General features: G+C 35.7%; 1 protein-coding gene across 1 annotated transcript in view; it reads right to left on the bottom strand.

Moving 5' to 3' along the window:
* Positions 1-16487, bottom strand: part of LOC145671845 (uncharacterized) — a 58282-nt gene extending 41795 nt beyond the window's left edge. The window contains exons 1-3 of the mRNA XM_081741069.1: positions 16393-16487; positions 12220-12257; positions 7839-8007 (exon numbers count right to left, since the gene is read on the bottom strand). Of these exons, the coding sequence (XP_081597195.1) occupies positions 7839-8007; positions 12220-12257; positions 16393-16416 (231 nt within the window). The 5' untranslated portion in view covers positions 16417-16487. The remainder of the gene's footprint in view (positions 1-7838; positions 8008-12219; positions 12258-16392) is intronic.
* Between the last annotated feature and the right edge of the window lie 3749 nt (positions 16488-20236).

The raw sequence follows: 20236 nt of genomic DNA, 5'->3' as shown, positions 1-20236 counted from the left end.
GCTGCCGTTAAGGTCATACCTACCATACGACTTTCCCCTGTAGGTCTTATATATATCCACATCGTTGTTCTTTCATTAACATTCCGTTTACAAAGGGTAGTAAGGACTTCTGCAGTAATCTCTAATAACCACATCACAACTCTTGAAAATTATCAAAAAAAAAAAAACATGCACTATGGCAAAAATTTTCGTAATCACAAATAATGCATACATGTCCTCTATAAAAAAAAAAAAAAAAAAATCACTGAAACCGGAGCCGGACAATTGGGTGATGTCCCTTGTAAGTTGTTTTTGCGAGAGTCATCGGGAAAACTTACCCACAAAGGTAAACTATTCTATCTGTAATTTTGAGGATAGGCGATTTATGCTATATTGTAAATTATTTATGGAATCTGTAACAAGTAACTCGAGTCATTTTTAAGCAAATTGTCGGGGAAGAAATTCACCGTCAAAGTAAATCTGTCTTTTTTATTTTTTTTTTTTCGGGACAAACGAGATACCATATTGTAAAGCAGAAAGAAAACCAGGAAGAGGAAGACCAAGGATAGAATATCTAGATGCAGTTATGAAGAAGAGACCTTACTAGAGTATAAAACAGCCCTCTCAGGAGAGAGAAAAGTTTTAAAATTTCCATGTTGCCCACCAACCTATGGTTGAGGTGAGAAAGAAGAACCATTCTCAAACTGAATGTTTACCCTGAATTTCCCATTCAACTGCTTGCTTCAAGGAATTATCCGGAACATATGTATTTTTTAATGTAGATTCAAGTATTAATGGAAATATAATCAATTTACAAGTACTTTCCGATTTTGAATTTATAGTATCAATACTATATTTTCCAACTTCCTACTTCTACAACTAAAGCTCGTATATAAATACTTTTTCGTTTGTTATGCAGACATAGGAACCACTCCCTCGTGGCAATAGGATTGATGTACGCGCCTTTAGCCCCCGAGATCTAGTAGTATCTCATCCAGTTTGAATCCAAATCAGCCATGGAAATCTATGGCTTGCTGATTACCAAACCAATGCTTACGGGAATGAAATATTGTCTAGAGCAAGTACATTTCAGTAACACAAATGCTTTCACGAGAGCAGAAGGGCAATAAGACAGGACGTCCAAACGATGTACACGAGATTACAAAACTATGGACTCCGGAGGAAACCGCTAGGTAAGACAATTATCTGAGCCTGTGGAACATCAGACTATTCTCTTCACCAATAAGGACATCATTAAGTGCATCATTCATAAAGATTGGGGGGAGGGGATGACTGTATACCTACTTAGCGCCACCGTGTGGAGCTGTAAAATCTTCGTTATAGCAGTGGTTTCCCTCCCAATTTCCTTAAAATCACTGTCACCGGGGATGAAGTACGAGGTTGCAAGTTCGGTTGTCTTCCGAAAAGCAGTTGTATAATTATAAGCCAGTTCAGAGAAGTCAATGCCAACTAAGGTTTGCATGCAAAATCACGACTCAAGTCTTTCTTATTTACCTCTTTTGTTTTTAAATATCAAGTATGCCATTTCCCACGAATTTGTTCCAGAAATCGAAACCATCTATCTATCTAGAAGTCATGAAGCGGTTTGTTCAGTATCAATAATAGTTAAATAGCTCAACCAAGAGGAGGCCTCTGTATAGCAATGGCTTCTAGGTCCTGACGTAACTGTAACATTAACAGGCGTGTTTTGGTCAAAAAGTAGGTCATTGTCGTCAAACTCTACCATATTAGCGAGATTTGGTTCTAGTGGATTACTTGTGATTCGTAACTGAGAAACTGAAGGGCAGCTAAGATGATTTCTTCAACAACTGCCAGTCATAATATAAGTTGTGGATTCAAAGAGGAGGTGATTACGTGGAAAGCAGAAAGGAAAACACCATTGTGGAGGTAATATCTTTTACTTTATAAAAAAAATCAGTTCGGGAGCTTTATTGCCTCACCGTGTACTCTGTTAAATTCAGTATTTTGCAAGAAGCATAATAACGGTCATGTCAAGAGACGTTAAGAGACATGGGTTATCGTTTTGCAATTACTATCAAATACTAAACGTAATCAAAACTTATAATTAACTTATAGTTATTGACTCCTTAATAGAAATTTTTGAATCTATACAAGCTTATTATTAATTCAAGACAATATTATCACTCTTATTATTTAGATCTCGTAAATTCATTCTTTTTTTTAGGAAATATGCATTAATGCATTTCGAGTAGATACCAGACAAGATTAGTCAAATTTTTGGATCAAAAGATCCAATACATATCAATCAAAAATTTTCTTGTACGCCTTATATCTGGAGAACTACATACAGTGTAGCCAAACCCAAACTATCACTCAACTCATTATGATGTACTTATTCCGTAGAAAATAAGAAAACTCGATTTAAGGGTCGTTTAAAAAGTTTGTGGCCCCTGATCTAAAAACTAATTATTGGCCAAGATCGCAATCTTTTGATCCATTTTTGTTTCTAATTATTTTCATTTATTTGGGAAAGAGTTTGGATTCTTCCGTTTTATTTGCTAAAAATGGACTGTACACAATACTCAATCTCTTTCTACATCTTTTGTTTGTATTATCAAAATTTATTGCTGGGATTAAAACGGAAATTATAGAGTGAAATTGAATAACTAAACAAATTGTACTTCTAAATTCTTTTCTAAGATATAGATTCAGATCCAATAATATAATTGGCAATGTTGGAAGAATATTAAACAAAAACGTCACCAAAGACCTTAGAGCAATTGCGGCAAAATGATTTTGGAACTCAATCAGCAACTGAAACAGTCTATTGTGTCAGTTACATAAACATCCACTGTCAGGTTGTTATTTCCAATCCGCTAATCACCGCCTGAAATGCTTTAGTTCGAAGAAACATGGTACCGAAAACATGCGAAGTGGACAGCAGATGATTAGAAATAAAAAATGAAATGATTAAAAAAAAAAGATACGTCCCACACTTATTCCGGCTAGGCTAAAGGAGACGGTGATGATGAGAAATGAATTAAATAAGTGTGAGGAAACTCACGCACACGGTGTTTGTCCAACGCAAAGTTCACTTATTTGAGGGTGCGGCGGCTCAGTGGTAAATCATTCACCTCCGGAGCTTGGGGTCCCTGGTTCGATACCAGCTCGCGTCGTGTGGACTTTGTGGTGGACAAACACCGTGCTCGTGGGTTTTCTCGGGGTTCTCCCGTTTTTTCCCCACTTTCTTCATTCCACCATTTCATTCATTTCTCATCATTTCAAAGTTCACTTCGAGCGAGCTGGGATTGAACCATGGACCCCATCCACCAGAGGTGAACGCTCTACCACTGAGCCACCGCGGATCCATGATTAGAAATGGGTACCATAGTCTGACGAGTGTTCTTTCAAGTTATCTCTAGCAAGAGGTCATGTTCACGTACGGCGGACACCCAAGAAGTTTGTGTTTGAATTTTCTCCGTTGTGGTGCTATGGACGTAATGATGACGTAATATTGAAAGTGATTATATTGAAATGTTAGGTGATCATGTGCATCCTACGATCAATAAGTTGTTTCCAGCCAATAAAGCAGTTTATTAAGATAAAAATGGGCTATTCATACTGCTGTAGGTATTTGGGTGTGATTTTATGAAATATCGGATTAACCATAACACCTACTATGGCTCTCCCGATCTCCAGACTTCAACATTATTGAACGGTTGCAGTCAGTTTCAGAGCAAATACCCTGCTCCATTGTTGCTGAAACAACTGAGTACTCACTACAAGAAGAATGGTACAATATTCCTCTTGAAAATACGAGGGGCGTCCAATATGTTATCTACGTACACAGAAAGGGAGGGGCGGAGCATGATTACCCCTGATACGGACGCCAAGGTAACTGTGGAGAATCTTGCTACACAATTCAGGGTTGCCAACCATACGATAATTTATCGTGATATAGGATAATTTAAGCCTTAATACGATATACGATAATGCCTTTGCGATAATAGGTGAATATACGATAATTTTAGAACGTACACTTCTTAGCAGTTTTTTGAATGTGCAAATAAATTGTAGGTGTGCAATAAAGAATTATAAAACACACATTTTAACAGTCATTCTCGCCAAAAATAAATCAATAACGATTTGAGAATTGGTGACCCTGCATCCATCACATTTACGTGGAGGTGGCAATATTGTTTGTTCATGATAGATGGCTCTATTATTCCCTCACGTGAATGTTAGCGCCTTTGTTTGGATGTGACAAAACAAAGAAGTTAGAATCGTTCAGTGGCAAGTGAAATTATGTATCGCGTAATTACTTTGCGTGATTAAGTATGATAAGGATAGTGACACCGATGTGGAGTTCGAAACTGAAGATTACTAGGTACAGTAAGTTTATTATATATTATTGCTATTATTAGTAGTATTATACTTGTTTATACAATTATCACGCCTATAACCAATATACGATAATTTTTTGTAATATACGATAATTTTAAGGACAAAAATCGATAATTTTGTTCTCCGAGGTTGGCAACGCTGGCACAATTTGAGTTCAGTCGGAACAACGCAGTGGTTATGAGCAGAGTATTTGTGTTACACCACGTAGCGAATGTTTGCAGAATACAGCTGTCCCAAGACTTGTTGGACTTCTTTGAGGAAGACAAGGACAAATTCCTGGCTCAACGGGTGACAAAGGATGAAACCTGGATCCATCATTGGGATTCTGAGAGCAAGCAGGAGTCCATCCAGGTCCACATCGAGATCCAAGAGATTGTTTATGAGTGGTTTGCAGGCCATCACAAAGACTATTTCTCTCTGGGATATCTTCGCTGCCCACAAAGTGGGAACTGTGCATAGACCTCCACGGGAACTACATCGAAAAACAGTGATGACCAGGTGAACCTATCTGCATTCCTTCCTTCTAGATAGATAACTTATTAAACGCCCCTCATATTCATGACTAGCATAGCCCAATTTTGCAAGGAAGCAGAGCTGCTCTGAAGGTTACGGTGATACTGTGCAGAAACAATGCAGTAAGTTACGTTTCTTTCGGATGTTTTCTTTATTGCGATAACCATATGTATACATTTTTATCAAAATTTATGCTTATTTATCGATTTGCTATACAGAAAGCAAAATGATTTGGTATCTTAGATTTTCCCCCAATAAGCAATGGCACAATTTTAGAATTTTGACGTTATTATTGTGTGGAAATGTTAAAAAGAATCAGGACTCGAACTAGACAGGGCATAATAAGGAGTCGTAAATTTGGAAACTACGCCTGCAAATTATTTTCTGAAATGGGAATTGAATATTACTTTTAAGGAGGTGAACATTTTAACGTTCAAAATACTCGTTTATTCTACACACACACACACACACACACACAAAAAAAAAAAAAAAATGGGGAAAGTGTAAAATAAAGAAAAAGAGCAGAGAAAGAGAATGTAATATTTGTTCCTCAAGGTCAATTGATCAAATTCTATTATGACTGTTTTAATCAACGGGAAATGGAAATAAGCCCATGTTGTCGCCGGGTCTTAAACTATAACCTGGATGAAAAGATAAAAGCTTATAAAGGAATTGCCTTCACAATCATTCAATTGTCGGGGTACTTATGTTCTCCTTTTAGGTAAGCCGGCGTTAATGTGAAAAATAAGAGCAATCAAAGCCTCTGGCGTTGACCCTGACACTCAGTGAATACGACGATGAGCAAAGACATTTATCCTATTATGTTATGTAAGCCCGCATATCACGAGAGGTAGTATGGGTTGCATACACATAAGGCATTCCGGAACAGGTTAAAACCGTGAATTTTACACAAGAAAAAAATGTGCATACCTTATGACCCCCGAGCCGAAAATAATAATAATAATTAAAGAGTCTCCTACGCAGTTAGATCTGATGAAGGTCTTTGTGTACAAAATTTGGTGGCTGAATGTGTTTCCTTTCTATCTGAAAAGCTGATTGGCAGACACATACACACCGATACACATAAAGACATACACTATTTTATTATTGTAATTAAGAAACAAAATAAATTTGATGTCACCATAACATTTTCAATTTACTTTTATGAGTAGTTTTGAATTGATAAAGAATAAATAGGAAGTCAGCGCACAAGAGAATAAATTAAATTAAATCTGTTTTACGTCCCATGAATATGCCGTCCAGGCTAAAGGAGACGGTGGTGATGAGAAATGTATGTAATGGTGGATTGAAGAAAGTGGGAGGAAAAAGGAGAATCCCGAAAAAACCAAAGTTCACTTGGCTGAGATGTGATCCAATCAGAGACCCGATGCACCAGAGGTAAACCTTCTACCACTGAGCTACAGGAACCTCGCGAGAGAATAAAATCCACCTCTTTTGTCACTTTCTTAGATTACGAAGTTCAAAATTATGATAAGATTAAAATGTACATATAAAGAAGGAATTTTCGTTGCACAATGCTTCAGTGTCAGAGTCTGTGATCTCATCCACATACACACTTGTTATATCAAAGTTACTATTATTACAAATTTTGAGACAGGTAATAACAATTAATTATTTTTATACAATAACTTCCTGATATACTCGGTGTTGCTAAGGAAATAATAACGTTTACGCACAAAATTTCGAAATAAAAAATTGAATAGAAGAAATAATAAAGTGCAATGCCAATTTTGGTCCAGCTAACATGAGGAACGCCTTTGGCATTGTCCCTCAGAAAATAAGGGACTGAAGAGAATAAATGAAGACATTGTAAACGTAAAAGATTCAATGAAATAAAAATTCACGAGCAACTCTCGGGCCAATTGGCATGCACGTTCTTCAGTAAACTTAGGCTTAAGAACCTGATTTACTAAAAATAATACAAACTTTGCCATTTTTCTTTTGCTTGTTTATTCATAAGTGAAAGAAGATAATGACATGCAATTACCACAATCATAGATAATGTTATTGTACAACAGAAAATATGAATTTGAAGAATCTTCAGTGTTGCCAGAATAACATATCCTCAAAATCTAAGTTAAGGCAGCGACTAGAGGAACGAGCTCAATTGCATTTACTTACGTATCATGTTGTCTTGGAATCCTGTGAGCTACTTTTTAAATAACATTATTATTTAATTTTAATAACTATATGTTAAAACTATTTTGTTTATTACAAACTAAATACAACTATTATTTAAAAAAGTAGTTCACAGGATTCCAAGACAACATGATACGTAATCAAATGCAGTTGAGTTCATTCCTCTAGTTGCTGCTTTAACTTAGATTTTGGGGGAATTGTTATTCTGGCAACACTGTAATTTCTATGGTTATGAACACTGAAAATTCTTCACGTTCATATTTTCTGTTGTACAATAACGTTATCTATGACTGTGGTAAGTTGCATTTCATTATCTCCTTTGTCTTATGAAAAACAAGCAAAAGAAAAATGGTAAATTTTGTATTATTTTCAGTAAGTGAGACTCTTAAATGTCTTCCAGACTGTCACTAATTAATTTAGTGACCCCGACACCGACAACTAGGAATTTCTGCTGTACAAGGCTTGTATCTTTTTGTCATATTTGCGAGTGAAAGATAAGAAAAATAATCTCATTTCAAGATTAGTTTTTTTTCTTGCAAACGAAGTTGTTTTTCTTTCAATTAGTATTACTGTTTAGATAAAATATACAATGCTTACTCAATGACATAAAAATTATGGTATAGAGTATGTCATTTTACTGTACCTTTCAATAAAATATTTTTACTTAAAAGTGCATTTCGAAAATACTACTTCATTTACTAATTAATTTAATAACAGTTTATCTCCAGGTGTTTGACTTAGTACTTTATACGACATAGCTACATTCTTCTCATTCTGGAAAGTTTTTCTTTGATACTTACATATCTTTTGTTAAGACATCTCATCTCATCTTGGGAGAAAGCTTCTCCTTGGCCACACGAGAGAATAGTTTGCTTCAACACTCCATTCTGTTCACTACATACTACGAACGACTCACAGTGTATTGGGTGGGCGAATAATCCAGGCTCTGAACATAACACATCTGATTCACTAAAAACGAAAAAAAAAAAAAAAGGAAGCAAAATACAGTACATTAACTTTTGATAATCTGCTTGTATATAAAGATCAAATTGACTTTGTGTCGCCATATTTGCGACAAAGGTATGTATTTGAAATTAATTTATACTTTATGTGATGTTTCTACAATGTTATTTTAACAATCAACTGTCCAGTGACCGAGATAATTGATCAACTCGTGATTTACAATTTCTCATAATTACGGCTGGTAATGGGATGTAAGTGTTGATTTTAAATTTCCATAAAACTTGCACCAACGTTCTAAAAGACAATCATTAGATTATCAACTGCAATGTATTTTGATTGTTGCAGAATTGGCTTATTATTTACAATTTCTTTTATATCGCGTTACTTATTTTTCTTTACTTATATCGTTTGAAAAGTATCATTGTGTTACAAAATTAAAAAAAAAAAATATTTCTTTTCGTATTTCTGATAGATTCTTATACCTATTTGAGAGCTAAATTCTAATACATGAGTGTTTATCGTTTTTACAATGGACACGGTGGTTCTGTAACAGAACGTTTATCTCTGGTACACGTGGTCTCTGCTTCGACCCTCAGTGAAGCAAGTTTGTGGTGGACAAAATCGTAGCAGTGAGTTTCCTCGGAGTATTCGCGTCTTATCCCATATTCTTCTTCCACCAATGCTTTCATTATCGTTCCCTTGCCTTAATCATTCGTTTCTCTTTTCCTTAGTTCCCTTAGTCTAAAGGGCTTAATTAATTTTTTTTATAGTTTTTCTACTACTTCAAGAGTAATCAAAATTTTAATTTATTTGGACAGTTTCATACACTGAGAAAAAAATATTGTAAGTGGCGTACTTAAAAAGATAGGTTACATGCGTAATTCCTGTAGTTTTTGCACAACGTACAGCTGACGTGTAACTGAAAACACATGTTTAATACTTTCTGTATAAGTGTTCCATCTATACATATTTTCTCTATGAAACAATGTAGGCGGTCAGGATCTCACATACAAATGGACGTATATAACATATAACTGACGAAGGTAACATAAGTATATGCACGTGACATACGGAAAACTGTTAGATGTCAGATATCCTGCAACGGCATGATGAAACATCCAAGGGCAGTGCCTATGTAGCATACAGATAACGTATGCTCCGTACGGATTTCTATAGTAAGCAAGAGGATACCGTATATTTGTACAATATACCGCTGTCCGGAGAACGGATTTTTCTCTGTGTATATTTCAGAGATTGTGCTTAGAGATAGTGATAGATGTAGTGACTGAAATTGAAGCAAATATTTTACTGGGTACGCTGACCAGTTTTGAATTTTCTTTATTCCTGGTAAATCATCAATTACATATTATTATTATTATTATTATTATTATTATTATTATTATTATTATTATTATTATTATTATTATTATTATGTATTCTGTCTGTCTATCTCTCTACAGCACCTAGAACTAATGGGATTTTTTTATTGTTGTTAGTTTCGAGTCTGTAAATGTTTCTGCCACGTTTTTCGATCTTTAGCTCCCTCTTTTAACTCCCAATATTTTCTTTAATTTTTCGATTAATCGATTAGTTGTGTTCTTCTTTTCCCTACTTTCCAATTTCCTTCTATATTTTCTTCTATGGCGTTACGGAAATGACAATTTCTTCCCAAAATGTGCCCAATTCAATTGCTCTTCCTACGAAGGATGTTGATTAAAATTATCCTCTTCTCTCCTACCCCTTTTAAAAATATATTCGTTTGTTACTTTCTCTGCTCATTTTATCTTTTCTACCTTTCTCGATTACCACATTAAGCTTTCTACATATTTCATCTCTAACTTCCATAATGTTCAAGTCTCCGAACCATCCAGTACAATACTTCATATATAACACTTGACCAGTTCTTGAAACAAACAAACAAACAAACAAACAAACAAAAAACTTAAGTCACCTTAGAGTTATATCTAGTCGAGTACCCCTAACTAATACATTTCTGGCTATGCCACTAAGATTGAGAAAACAGGACATGATATTTAAAACGACCATGTAAATCTAGGGTGTTAAATCTGAATTTGAAGATCATATGTCGATAGTTGCTAATCGAAGTTTCCAGAAAGAGGTTTGTTGCAACCCCATTGACAGATAGAGGACATGGACATTTATGATATTGCAACTACTGAGCAAGTTGAAAATGTTATTTCTGAACCAAAAACAGTCAGTCCATAGCATTTTTCATTTTCGAGATTCAGGGTATTACACATATAACGTGTCTCTGAACAACATTTTTAGTTGTCGATATACAGTACAAGACAATACAGACATCACGTTCTTCTCAATAGCTTCCTTTTGTTCTTGAGACGCAAGGAATTACAGACACAATTTGCTTCTTTTGTTCTCGAAATTCAGGGAATTCCAGATATTTATTTATTTATTTATTTATTTATTTATTTATTTAACAATCACCAGATACAGCTCAGAGGCCATTTTACACTGGATATTCAACAACAACAACAACAACATTGGGAAGGTATCGGAAAGGATTTGGGAAGGTACCATCCCGGCATTTGCCTGGTAGGACTGAGGGAAACCCTGGAAAACCTCAGTCAGGATGGTCGGCAGCGGGATTCGAACCCATGACCTCCCGAATGCGAAGCCAACGCTCTACCACTTGAGCTACTTCGCTCGGTAAAGTTTGTTTGTATGTTTCTAATACCTTCTTTCGATCTCAAGACATAGAGAGTCACAGTCTTAACATGTTTCTATATAGACTTAGGGAATTATCGTCATAATGTTTCTAATAACTTCTTTTGTTCTCAAGATTACAGTCATTTGTTTCTAATATCCTATTTTGTTCTCGAGACAAAGATAACTACACATATAATTTGTTACTAATAGCTCCTTTTGTTATCGATATGAAGTACATTACAGGTATCATGTGTTTCTCAAGAGCTCTTTTCGTTCTAGTTGTCCAGCTTGTTATAGGTATCATGTGTTTCTCAATAATTCCTTATGACCTCTAGATACAGCGCATTACAGCCATTGTGTGTATCTTAATAATTTTTCTCGGCCTCGAGATGCAAGGCATTACAGACATCACGAACTTCTCTATAGCTGTTTTCATCCTGCAGATACAGGGTATGACGGGCATAACGCGTTTCTTTATAGTTCTTTTCGTCCTACAGAAATAGGGCGTTAGACGTGTTGTATTTTTATAGCTGGTTTCATCATTGAGACACAGGGTATGCCTGGTACGAGTATAATGTGTTTTGTATTTAAGACAAACATTTTATATTCCTAATAGCTCTTTTTGTTCTCAAGATACGAAAGGTAATAGCAAATGTGTTTCTCGATAGCTTTTTGGTCTCGAGATGTAGAGCGTTACTCTGAGGGAAGATCGCAGACAGAAAGTATTTGAGAACAAAATTCTAAGACGAACATTCGGACCCAAGAGGGACATGTATGGTAAATGGGAGAAACTTAATAACGAGGAATAATATAATTTATATCGTTTACCAAACATTGTTAGGGTCATCAAATCAAAGAGACTCACGTGAGATCATGTAGCCAGAATAGAAGAAAGTAGAAATGCTTTCAAAGTTTTAACTGGAAGTTCAATCGGAAAAGTACCATTAGGAAGACCTAGGCGCAGATGAGAGGATAATATTTAGATGTATCTCGCAGAAATAGGAATACAAAGTAGAAACTGGATCCAGCTGGTTAAGGAGAGAAGTCAGTGGAGAGCTTTTATGAAAGCGGAATTGAATTTCCGGGTTCCATAAACCACAGAGTTAGATAGGTACAGGGCGTTACAACCATGGAAATAAATAAATCTAACGTAAAACCAACCTCCTTTCCCTAACGCAGATACTAAAAATGCTGAAATACTTATAACATTAAACAATTTTTGATATTATGGAAAGAAAATTAGCTTCCAAAATTTATGTTTTAAAATTACATTGCTATGTACTGTAATAAACAAAAGAACTTCGTTGAATAAATAGCACAATTTAATTAAACAACTTAGGTAAACATCATAAAATAAATTAAATGACAAAGTCATCGATGACAATATAAAAAGCAAAATCTACATGTAAGATTATTCTGTCGTACACAAGGCAATAATAATAATAGTGATGTAGTAAAGATAGACTTGTGACAGGAGTAAAACATTTTGGATATTTGAGTATTGGATTATCTAAAATATATAAATAAACATACCTTCTGTTTAGGGCTCTAATTGGTGATATCAGCAATATCTGTAACGAGAATACGATTTAATACAAATAAGCTAAGAAATAAATCGATTTAAAAATTTCTTTTAATGTCTAACTACATTAACACATGAAGCAATGTATGAAATTGTGAAGGAATGGATCAGATTCACTTTACATCATTTATTTAATTTTATTTATCCTATTTTATTTATTTATACAGTATTTTATTTATCTAAATCTTCTTCACATATTATTAGTATGAGAAGGGTCTCCTATATCTAGGTACAAAAGCTTTCACCCCATCAGGAAGTCGCGGTCGGAAAGAGGGATTGCCGCCGTCGACGGTGGCGGGCCGCCGGAGGCAGCCGGCACCCGTCCACGGCGGCACGACGATCTACTTGTTCAAAGTTGCCAACCTTTTGCCCAGGCGGCAAGCGGTCGAAAATCGGAAAATAAAATGCCCCTTGCCGACATTTTGCCGACATTTTGCAGACTTCTTTCCGACCCTCTGCCGACTCCTTATGCCGGCCTCTTTTCGACAGCGGCGCCGCCGAATTTAATGCTCATTTCCGGCTGTTTGCCGACTGCTCGGCAAGACAACTATTCGTGGCGGTCAAAAATCGCGCGGAAAGGCGCCAATGTCCGGCGCCGGCAATCCGACCGCGGCACCTGGTCGGCATGGATAAATTGTCCAACTGTAGGCGGCAGGATCCTGATGGGGCAGCTTAACGTCCCACGATTATGCTCGTTAGGCTAAGGAAGACGGATGATTCAAGCAAATAAGTGATGATGAAGGAATTGGTGGAATGAAAATGTCGGAGAAAACGGGAATATCCCGAGAAAACCCACAAACACGGTGTTGTCCACCACAAACTTAATTGGCCCCACGCACCAGAGCTAAGCGCTCTATGACTGAGCTACCGTACCTCACGGGTTTTTGATACAATTTCAGGGCTGCGTGGGTTTGTACAGCATTATGACTTGGGCTCCTCAGAGTGTAGTTCCGAATCCACTACCCTTCTTAGTAGTAAAGTGGCTAGTACGAGCGCCTTAGGTGCGTGTGGTTCGTTTCAGGTTCGATTCTCGGTGAGAAACTATTGAAATTTGAACCCATTACTCTGATTTGGATTCCATCTTAAAATTGTAGGTCCATACCTCATGCAGCCTTGATACTACTGAAAGGGACCCTAACCCCAACAAACAAACACACAAATTTTTATTATCATTTAGCTCCCGCAGTGCCTTAGTGAAAGTGCGCTTATATCGGGTCCATAATATCTGTGATGAACAAACCATGTGCGTGGGTTTTCTCGCGGTTGTCCTGTTTCCTCTGACTTTCTTCTTTATACCCTTTCGTTCATTACTGATCCTCTTAGCTGTTTCTCTTATAATAGTGGAACGTTAAACTCATATGCGTCAGGCACGTAGCCAAGGAAGGGGGGTCCGGAGGTGTGGACGCCGCCCCCTTCGAGACCAGAAATAAAAAAAAAATTAAGGAAGGATGAAACAAAATGAAATGGGAAAAAGGATTAGCGTTATAAATAAACCACAAGAAGCTTTTAGTTACTCTTTTTTATGAGGAGATTTGTATTACCTGCAATACATGGTGGCGAGGTGAGCGGGATATCCTGGAAGAGTTAGGGAATTTGAAATATCTAGAAAAGTTACAGAATTCTCAGAATTTCTGCTACTAGTCAGGGAGATTTCAAGCTTCCGAAAGCATAGTGCTTTTCGTCATCAGATCCTTGCAGTATCAAACATGTTATTTCAAAAACAATTTTTTACTGCTCCTTTAACCAGTCATTTGGAACAGACACTAGTTGACGGAATAATAAAAACAAAAGTTAATGTGCAAAGAAAGTTCTGTTAACATTTGATTCAACAGATAAAAGAGCGCAGATATTGTAAAATATTTTACAAGACATTATTGAGTATGTACTTTTTATAATAGTGGATAGTATGTACTTTTTATAATAATTGAGGTCATAATGAAAGGAAAATTGTTATATTTGAATAAACAGAGGAAGGACGTAAATATTGTATACTCTTTTTCAATATTGTTTATTATTATTATTATTATTATTATTATTATTATTATTATTATTATTATTATTATTATTATTATTATTATTATTATTATTATTATTATTATTTTACTCGAGATTTCTTCGTAGTTTGTTACTAAAATTCTTATCAACATATCCTCATTTTATTGTCCTAACAAGCCAATACATGTTGATTGCAAAGTAGTTTAGATCGATCGAGCTCCTGGGCCTTCAGAATTTCATGTCACCCTACCCCCCTCCTCCCCGTTGCGAAATCCTTGCTAAACGAACCAATATATGTTCCAGTAAAATAGTTTAGAATGATCGAGCCCCTGGTGCGATGACCACAGTATTTCATGTCACGGTCTCCCCCCCCCCTCTTCACGAAATCCTGGCTACGTGCCTGTATGCTTTCTGTGCTATGTGCTCTGTTTGCGACACTGCAGAACATGACAGTGGTATTATAATTCATAACAAACGTTGTAAATATGTCTGAATCGATACTTGCCACAGGTCTTGTTACAAAATAGATATAATCTTAATCACCAGAAAGTAGACATTCGAAATTTTGGATTTTACAAATCGTTGTTAAAAAGAAATTAACCACTGCTACGAATTCGTACTTGCTCATTCGAGCACAGTGCAATTTATTCGGTGTACTTGCAGCCATCTTCCACTATTCCTCAGCATAACACCACGAAATGCATGCTGATATGGAAAATTTGATTTTGTACAACAATAAATCTTTTTTTTTTTCCTTTTATAGTAGTTGTTTTGTAATGGATAAGCATACAAATAAGAAAGCAAAATCGGAAATTGTAGATTGGGAATTTTTTTTCTTTCCATAGAGGAACATTCTGGACTGCCTCTTGAATAACTACCTTATTGATACAGGTGTGCTTTCGTTGTCAAGGTTTAAACTCTTAAATAATGTATAGTATCAAGAGCTTCAAAATACATGGATATATTATGGTGGTTTACAAAATCTAGCATTCCTTATCAAAGATGACAATACTTATTATTACAGGCATACCTCCTCTCATTATATTTTAGAGAAAACTACACTGAAAATTCAGTATTTATCATTAAAAGTTCAACATCAAGAAGGAGAAGAAACAATAGGATCAAATGTTGCACACAGCTTAAGGTTCAACTGTGAAATAACAAAATTTACCGATCTGTGCGGTACACGTGCGAATAAATGTACGAATTATTAAATTATAATAGTACATCAAAGCGTCGTTTGGAAATTTAGCACATGTATAAAACGGTGTATCTGTCAAAGAAAGTATGTAATCATACCATATAAGAACGACCACTTACAAACTGAACTTTGGTAAACAAAAATGCTTTGAAGCACTTATATATATATATATATATATATATATATATATATATATATATATTAAATATATATATATATACAGCGGCGGATCCAGGATATGATCAAGGGAGGGGCTAAACCATAGTTTGCTGTTTTATCCAGTGTAAACCTGAGCGTCAAGGGGGGGGGCTATAGCCCCTATAGCCCTCCCTTTGGATCCGCCACTGTATATATCCTATATATATATATATATATATATATATATATATTAAAATTATTATTTTCCGAATAGCTGTGAAGAATTTGAAGACCTAACAACCCTAAACTTAACTGAACCAACTGTAGGGTAGCTAGCTAAAGAAATGAAGGACGATTCACTTGTTTTTTTTTTTTTCTAAACATGCATTTTTCTTACACCAACACTATAGCAGTCTCTCACTTTTAGAAAAAAGCGAGAAATAGTGAACTGAAGCACGATTCACTACCCGATATGATTTGTTTCATTTCTTTTACGTCATCCCCTATTGTCTACTACACAGTAAAGGTTTGAAAAACAAAAAGGAAAGAAGAAGAAACAGAATCATTCTTCAGCTTAAAGGTTTCGCGAGAAGAGAAGTTGGGACACACAACAAGATACAACAAGTGAGTATTCCCTCAGCTTCTTGGGTTGAACCACTCCTGCAATCAAAACTGTGCTTATGCACTAAGTGACATAAAATACTTCTGCAGGACATAACCACGCAGCATATCCTTCCATTGAACTTGTGACCTAAAAGAAAATAAAGATAACAGTGTTGATGAGACTTACAGAAGCTAGTATGAATATCAGCATTGTTGTTCCTGAGAGTTCAATACTTGTTCGAACAGTTGAGTACTTAAATTGCAATATCTTCCTTCTCTTAACACCTATAAAATGTTATACAAACACGCAAACACGGAACTAAAACAACGTTCTCTTATTGGTTAAGTAAAATACAAATATAGTCAAAACTAACACGTATTCTTCAGAGTGATACGAAGATAATATCGTTAAAATAAGATTGAATTCTCAAGTGGAGTGTGACATCATCAATCAAATTAAACGACATTTATCAAGAAAAACTCTTTCGGGTTGTCAATTATGAAAAAATGAAGAAAGAGAGCAAATATTTCTCTAAAGTGATAACATTACAGGCCGCTATACTTTTTTCTCTGCCTACTTGAGGGTTGAACTCTACATAACAATCCTGATTATCCTTATTAATTGAGAATTCAGGACCCAAATCGATTAACTCCAATTTTGGGTGTTTATTGGTTCTACACTGACAGATATATTGAAAAACATAAGTTTAACTTATGTGCTAGAATGTAGAGCATTAAGCTATAAGAAATGAAGCACGAATGACTACAAATGAAATGATCTAGAGAAGGAAAATCTCGATAACTCGGAAGTTAAAATAAAAGTTAAATAACCTCTAAAATTGCCCTGAAATACTACGTACTTTATGTTAACTTTAATCATAAACTATATGCTCCATCCATTATGATGGTAAATTCTAGAGCGAAGTATGGCATTTAAGGTCATGAAACCTTAATTATCTATAGAGTACCGTATACTATAAGAAAGCTATTTAGATAGAAAAATAATGAAAATGATAAAAGCTAAAATTTAAGTTTTTTTCCTAACAAAAGCCAGCTTTTTATATAAAAAAAGATTAAAAAAGGCCGGCTTTTTTGAATCTCTGTGTTTTCCCTTACTAAAATATTCCCCACATAGCACACGAACGTTCACAGAACGTGCGAGACTGATCCACAATGGACAACGGGACTTCCCAGGATTATTCGAATTTGCTCTCGGGACATCCATAGGACCTCCGCGTGATATCCAGATGTCCGCTAATATCCCGGTAAGCGGGATATTCAACGGCACCTCAAAGGGATGTCCACTGGTAAATCGTCGGATAATGTGGTCCTAGGTATGTCCGACGTGGGATTTTCGTGTGATCTACTGTCTCATCCGGGACGCCCGTGGACATCCTATGTGGGAATCCTTTAGGACGTCCGATGCAGGACGTCCATAGGAGGTCACCTCATTATTCCGGTAATTCCGGGGCCTATATGGGATAATTGGGTTCAAAATGGAACGTCCAAGGGACGTTGTGTGCTATGTGGCTTCACAAATTGTTTGGATGCTCACATGAGAGAATTTTCCTGACAAGAATTTTCCTTTTCGTGACGAAATGCAGATCTTGCAATAGAAACTGATGCATTTGCCGACACGTGACGTCACTTTCAAGACGAGAAGGTCTCATGCTTTTTGGTGTTAAGTTACCAAGGATTAGACGTAATGTCTCAGAGACACGCATTCATTTAGATGATAAATGGTTAGCAGATCGATTATTCTTATATTAATTCTATTACCAGAGTTCACTGCTTCTTAATTGGACGGGTTAAAATTACAATGGTGTAAGTCACTTTTCCAACGAGAAAGACTTAGATTAAGTCAATGTGTTATCAGAAGAAATGATGTCAAAACTTCATTCTATTGCCAACAGATGGCAGTCTATGTTATGATATTAAAGGAAAAAGCCATTTCTGTCATGATTTTTATTATACATTTTGCTGTAATTTCTGGGAAACAAAGCAGATGTATTTACACCACTGTAATTTTAATCTGTACAAGTTACGTACTTCCCAATTTCCTTACGTTCAGGGCTCAGAATGAAGAATTCTGAGCTTCACACGAAACTGAACCTAACAGCAGATGCACCTAAAGCATGTATGCTAACAACAGTGTTGAGTGTCTAGCTATTCAATTTTTCTTAGCTCTTTGATTTATATGGGGATGTATATAAGGGTTTTCAAAGTGAGGTGGTAGACAAAATAGTTTTTTGAACAAGACTCTATATTCAAGAATTTATATGACACACAATGCAAGTTAAAGAAAAACGTAGTCCATACATACAAAATCAAAACTTACAGATGCCAGTAGAAAATGTCAAAATTCTGTTCTTAAGTATGTGACAGCAAAGGAGTCTGACCCTCCCTAAAATTAGTTAACTTTAACACATAAACCTGCAACAGTTTTTAAAACAGTATCGAAGCTGCAACGCAATTATTTTTGTACTGGCTGAGATAACCACTTTAAATAAAGATAGCCTACAGACATTTTTTTCCCATAAGGAGAATAGATAAGCTGAAGGTGACGCGGTATATGTGTGTGCAAATTTCAAGTGGATTCAAGTTTTTTTTTTTTTTTTCATTATCAATCTACTTTTTGTAAATTCACAGCAAGTTTCCTTGTTTTGAATTCTTGTATCAATTTCTTAGAAGAGAATCTAGGTTAGTGTAACGATTCAAATTCATTGAAAAATTTACATTACTTAGAATGGGATCATACGTAGTATGTGCGATATTGTTAGGAGTCCATTTGTAAGTGTAAAGAGAAGACAAGCATCAACACAAAAAAATGTTACAGCTAGTGATTTTGAGGCCTGAAAAAACCGGTAAATTGTAGCAGATGTGGTAGCAAGCTGTGCATTTGGCCATTCCTTACACGGAAGAGAGATACTATACATACCATAGTATTTTTCGATCGGTGAATAATTTACCGTGAATTATTAATTACAGTATATGTAAACTTTGTTATTTTTAAATGACTGAAGCGAGGTAATCTTACGATGATGTTTTAAAAGCTGGTCATTGGAAAGTCCAGGAAATCATTTGTTGGGGGGATGGCTTCGATCGCTCTCCGTGGCTACACCCCTGCTTGTACGGTTTGCTTCCTAAGATAATTATGTCTCTCCATTTACTCTCTCTCTCGTATACATACTATATTGTTGAGGCATGTCATTGATTTTATTCAAAAAGATATTATTTTGGTAAAGGAAAGTAGATTTAATAAAATTGAATGTTAAGAAAATAAGTATTATCACGTAACGTAAACACGTGTGTGTGTTTATGTGTTGACATCAATGTTGTGTGTATGTAATGAATGTTCTACGGCTAGACGCTTGCTCGTCAATTTGTAAGATATTGTAATTTGTATTTGTAATGTTTTGAATTGTCATCAGATTGTCACATTGTAACATTGACACACTTTGACTGTGATATAATCGTTGAGTTCGCAGAAATTTGTAAGTCTGAGAATTTGATCACGATGTAATTCGGGTGAAACCAACGTTTTACCAATAGCTGAGATATACAGAAAGTCGACGAGAATGAATTCCAAGATGTCTGGAATCTTCGTATAAAACCTTATAGTTTTAGAGATGGGGGGATTCGAGGATCAGTCTCTAGGGAGCAGTCTTCGAGCATTTGTCTCAGAGTTGAGTCTAAGAGATCATCGTACGTCTAGTAGTCACATAGTTGCTCATGTCACAGTAGTCACTTCTCTGTGATTCTACGTTCAGTATTAGATCAGGAGATCTAATAGTTCAGCAGACCATTATAGTAGATAATGGTACACAATAGTCAACCATTCTAGACTATTGGCAGCAATACAGAGATCGTCCAGAACATCGATAGCAGTTCCAGTCATCAGCTGTATAAAGGTACGTGTATCTCAGCTATGTTTGAGTTCATCGTGGTTAACTTCCTAGCTGCTTAAAGATATGTGATCTTGCGATTATATTCAGTCGACGATCAATCACAATAATACACAAGCTTAATGA

This window comes from Thermobia domestica, chromosome 15 (assembly GCF_964235325.1).
Source record: "Thermobia domestica chromosome 15, izTheDome1.hap1.1, whole genome shotgun sequence".
Taxonomy (NCBI): Eukaryota; Metazoa; Arthropoda; class Insecta; order Zygentoma; family Lepismatidae; genus Thermobia; species Thermobia domestica.
Note: the sequence above shows the minus strand (reverse complement) of the source record. Positions and strands in the feature narration are given on the sequence as shown.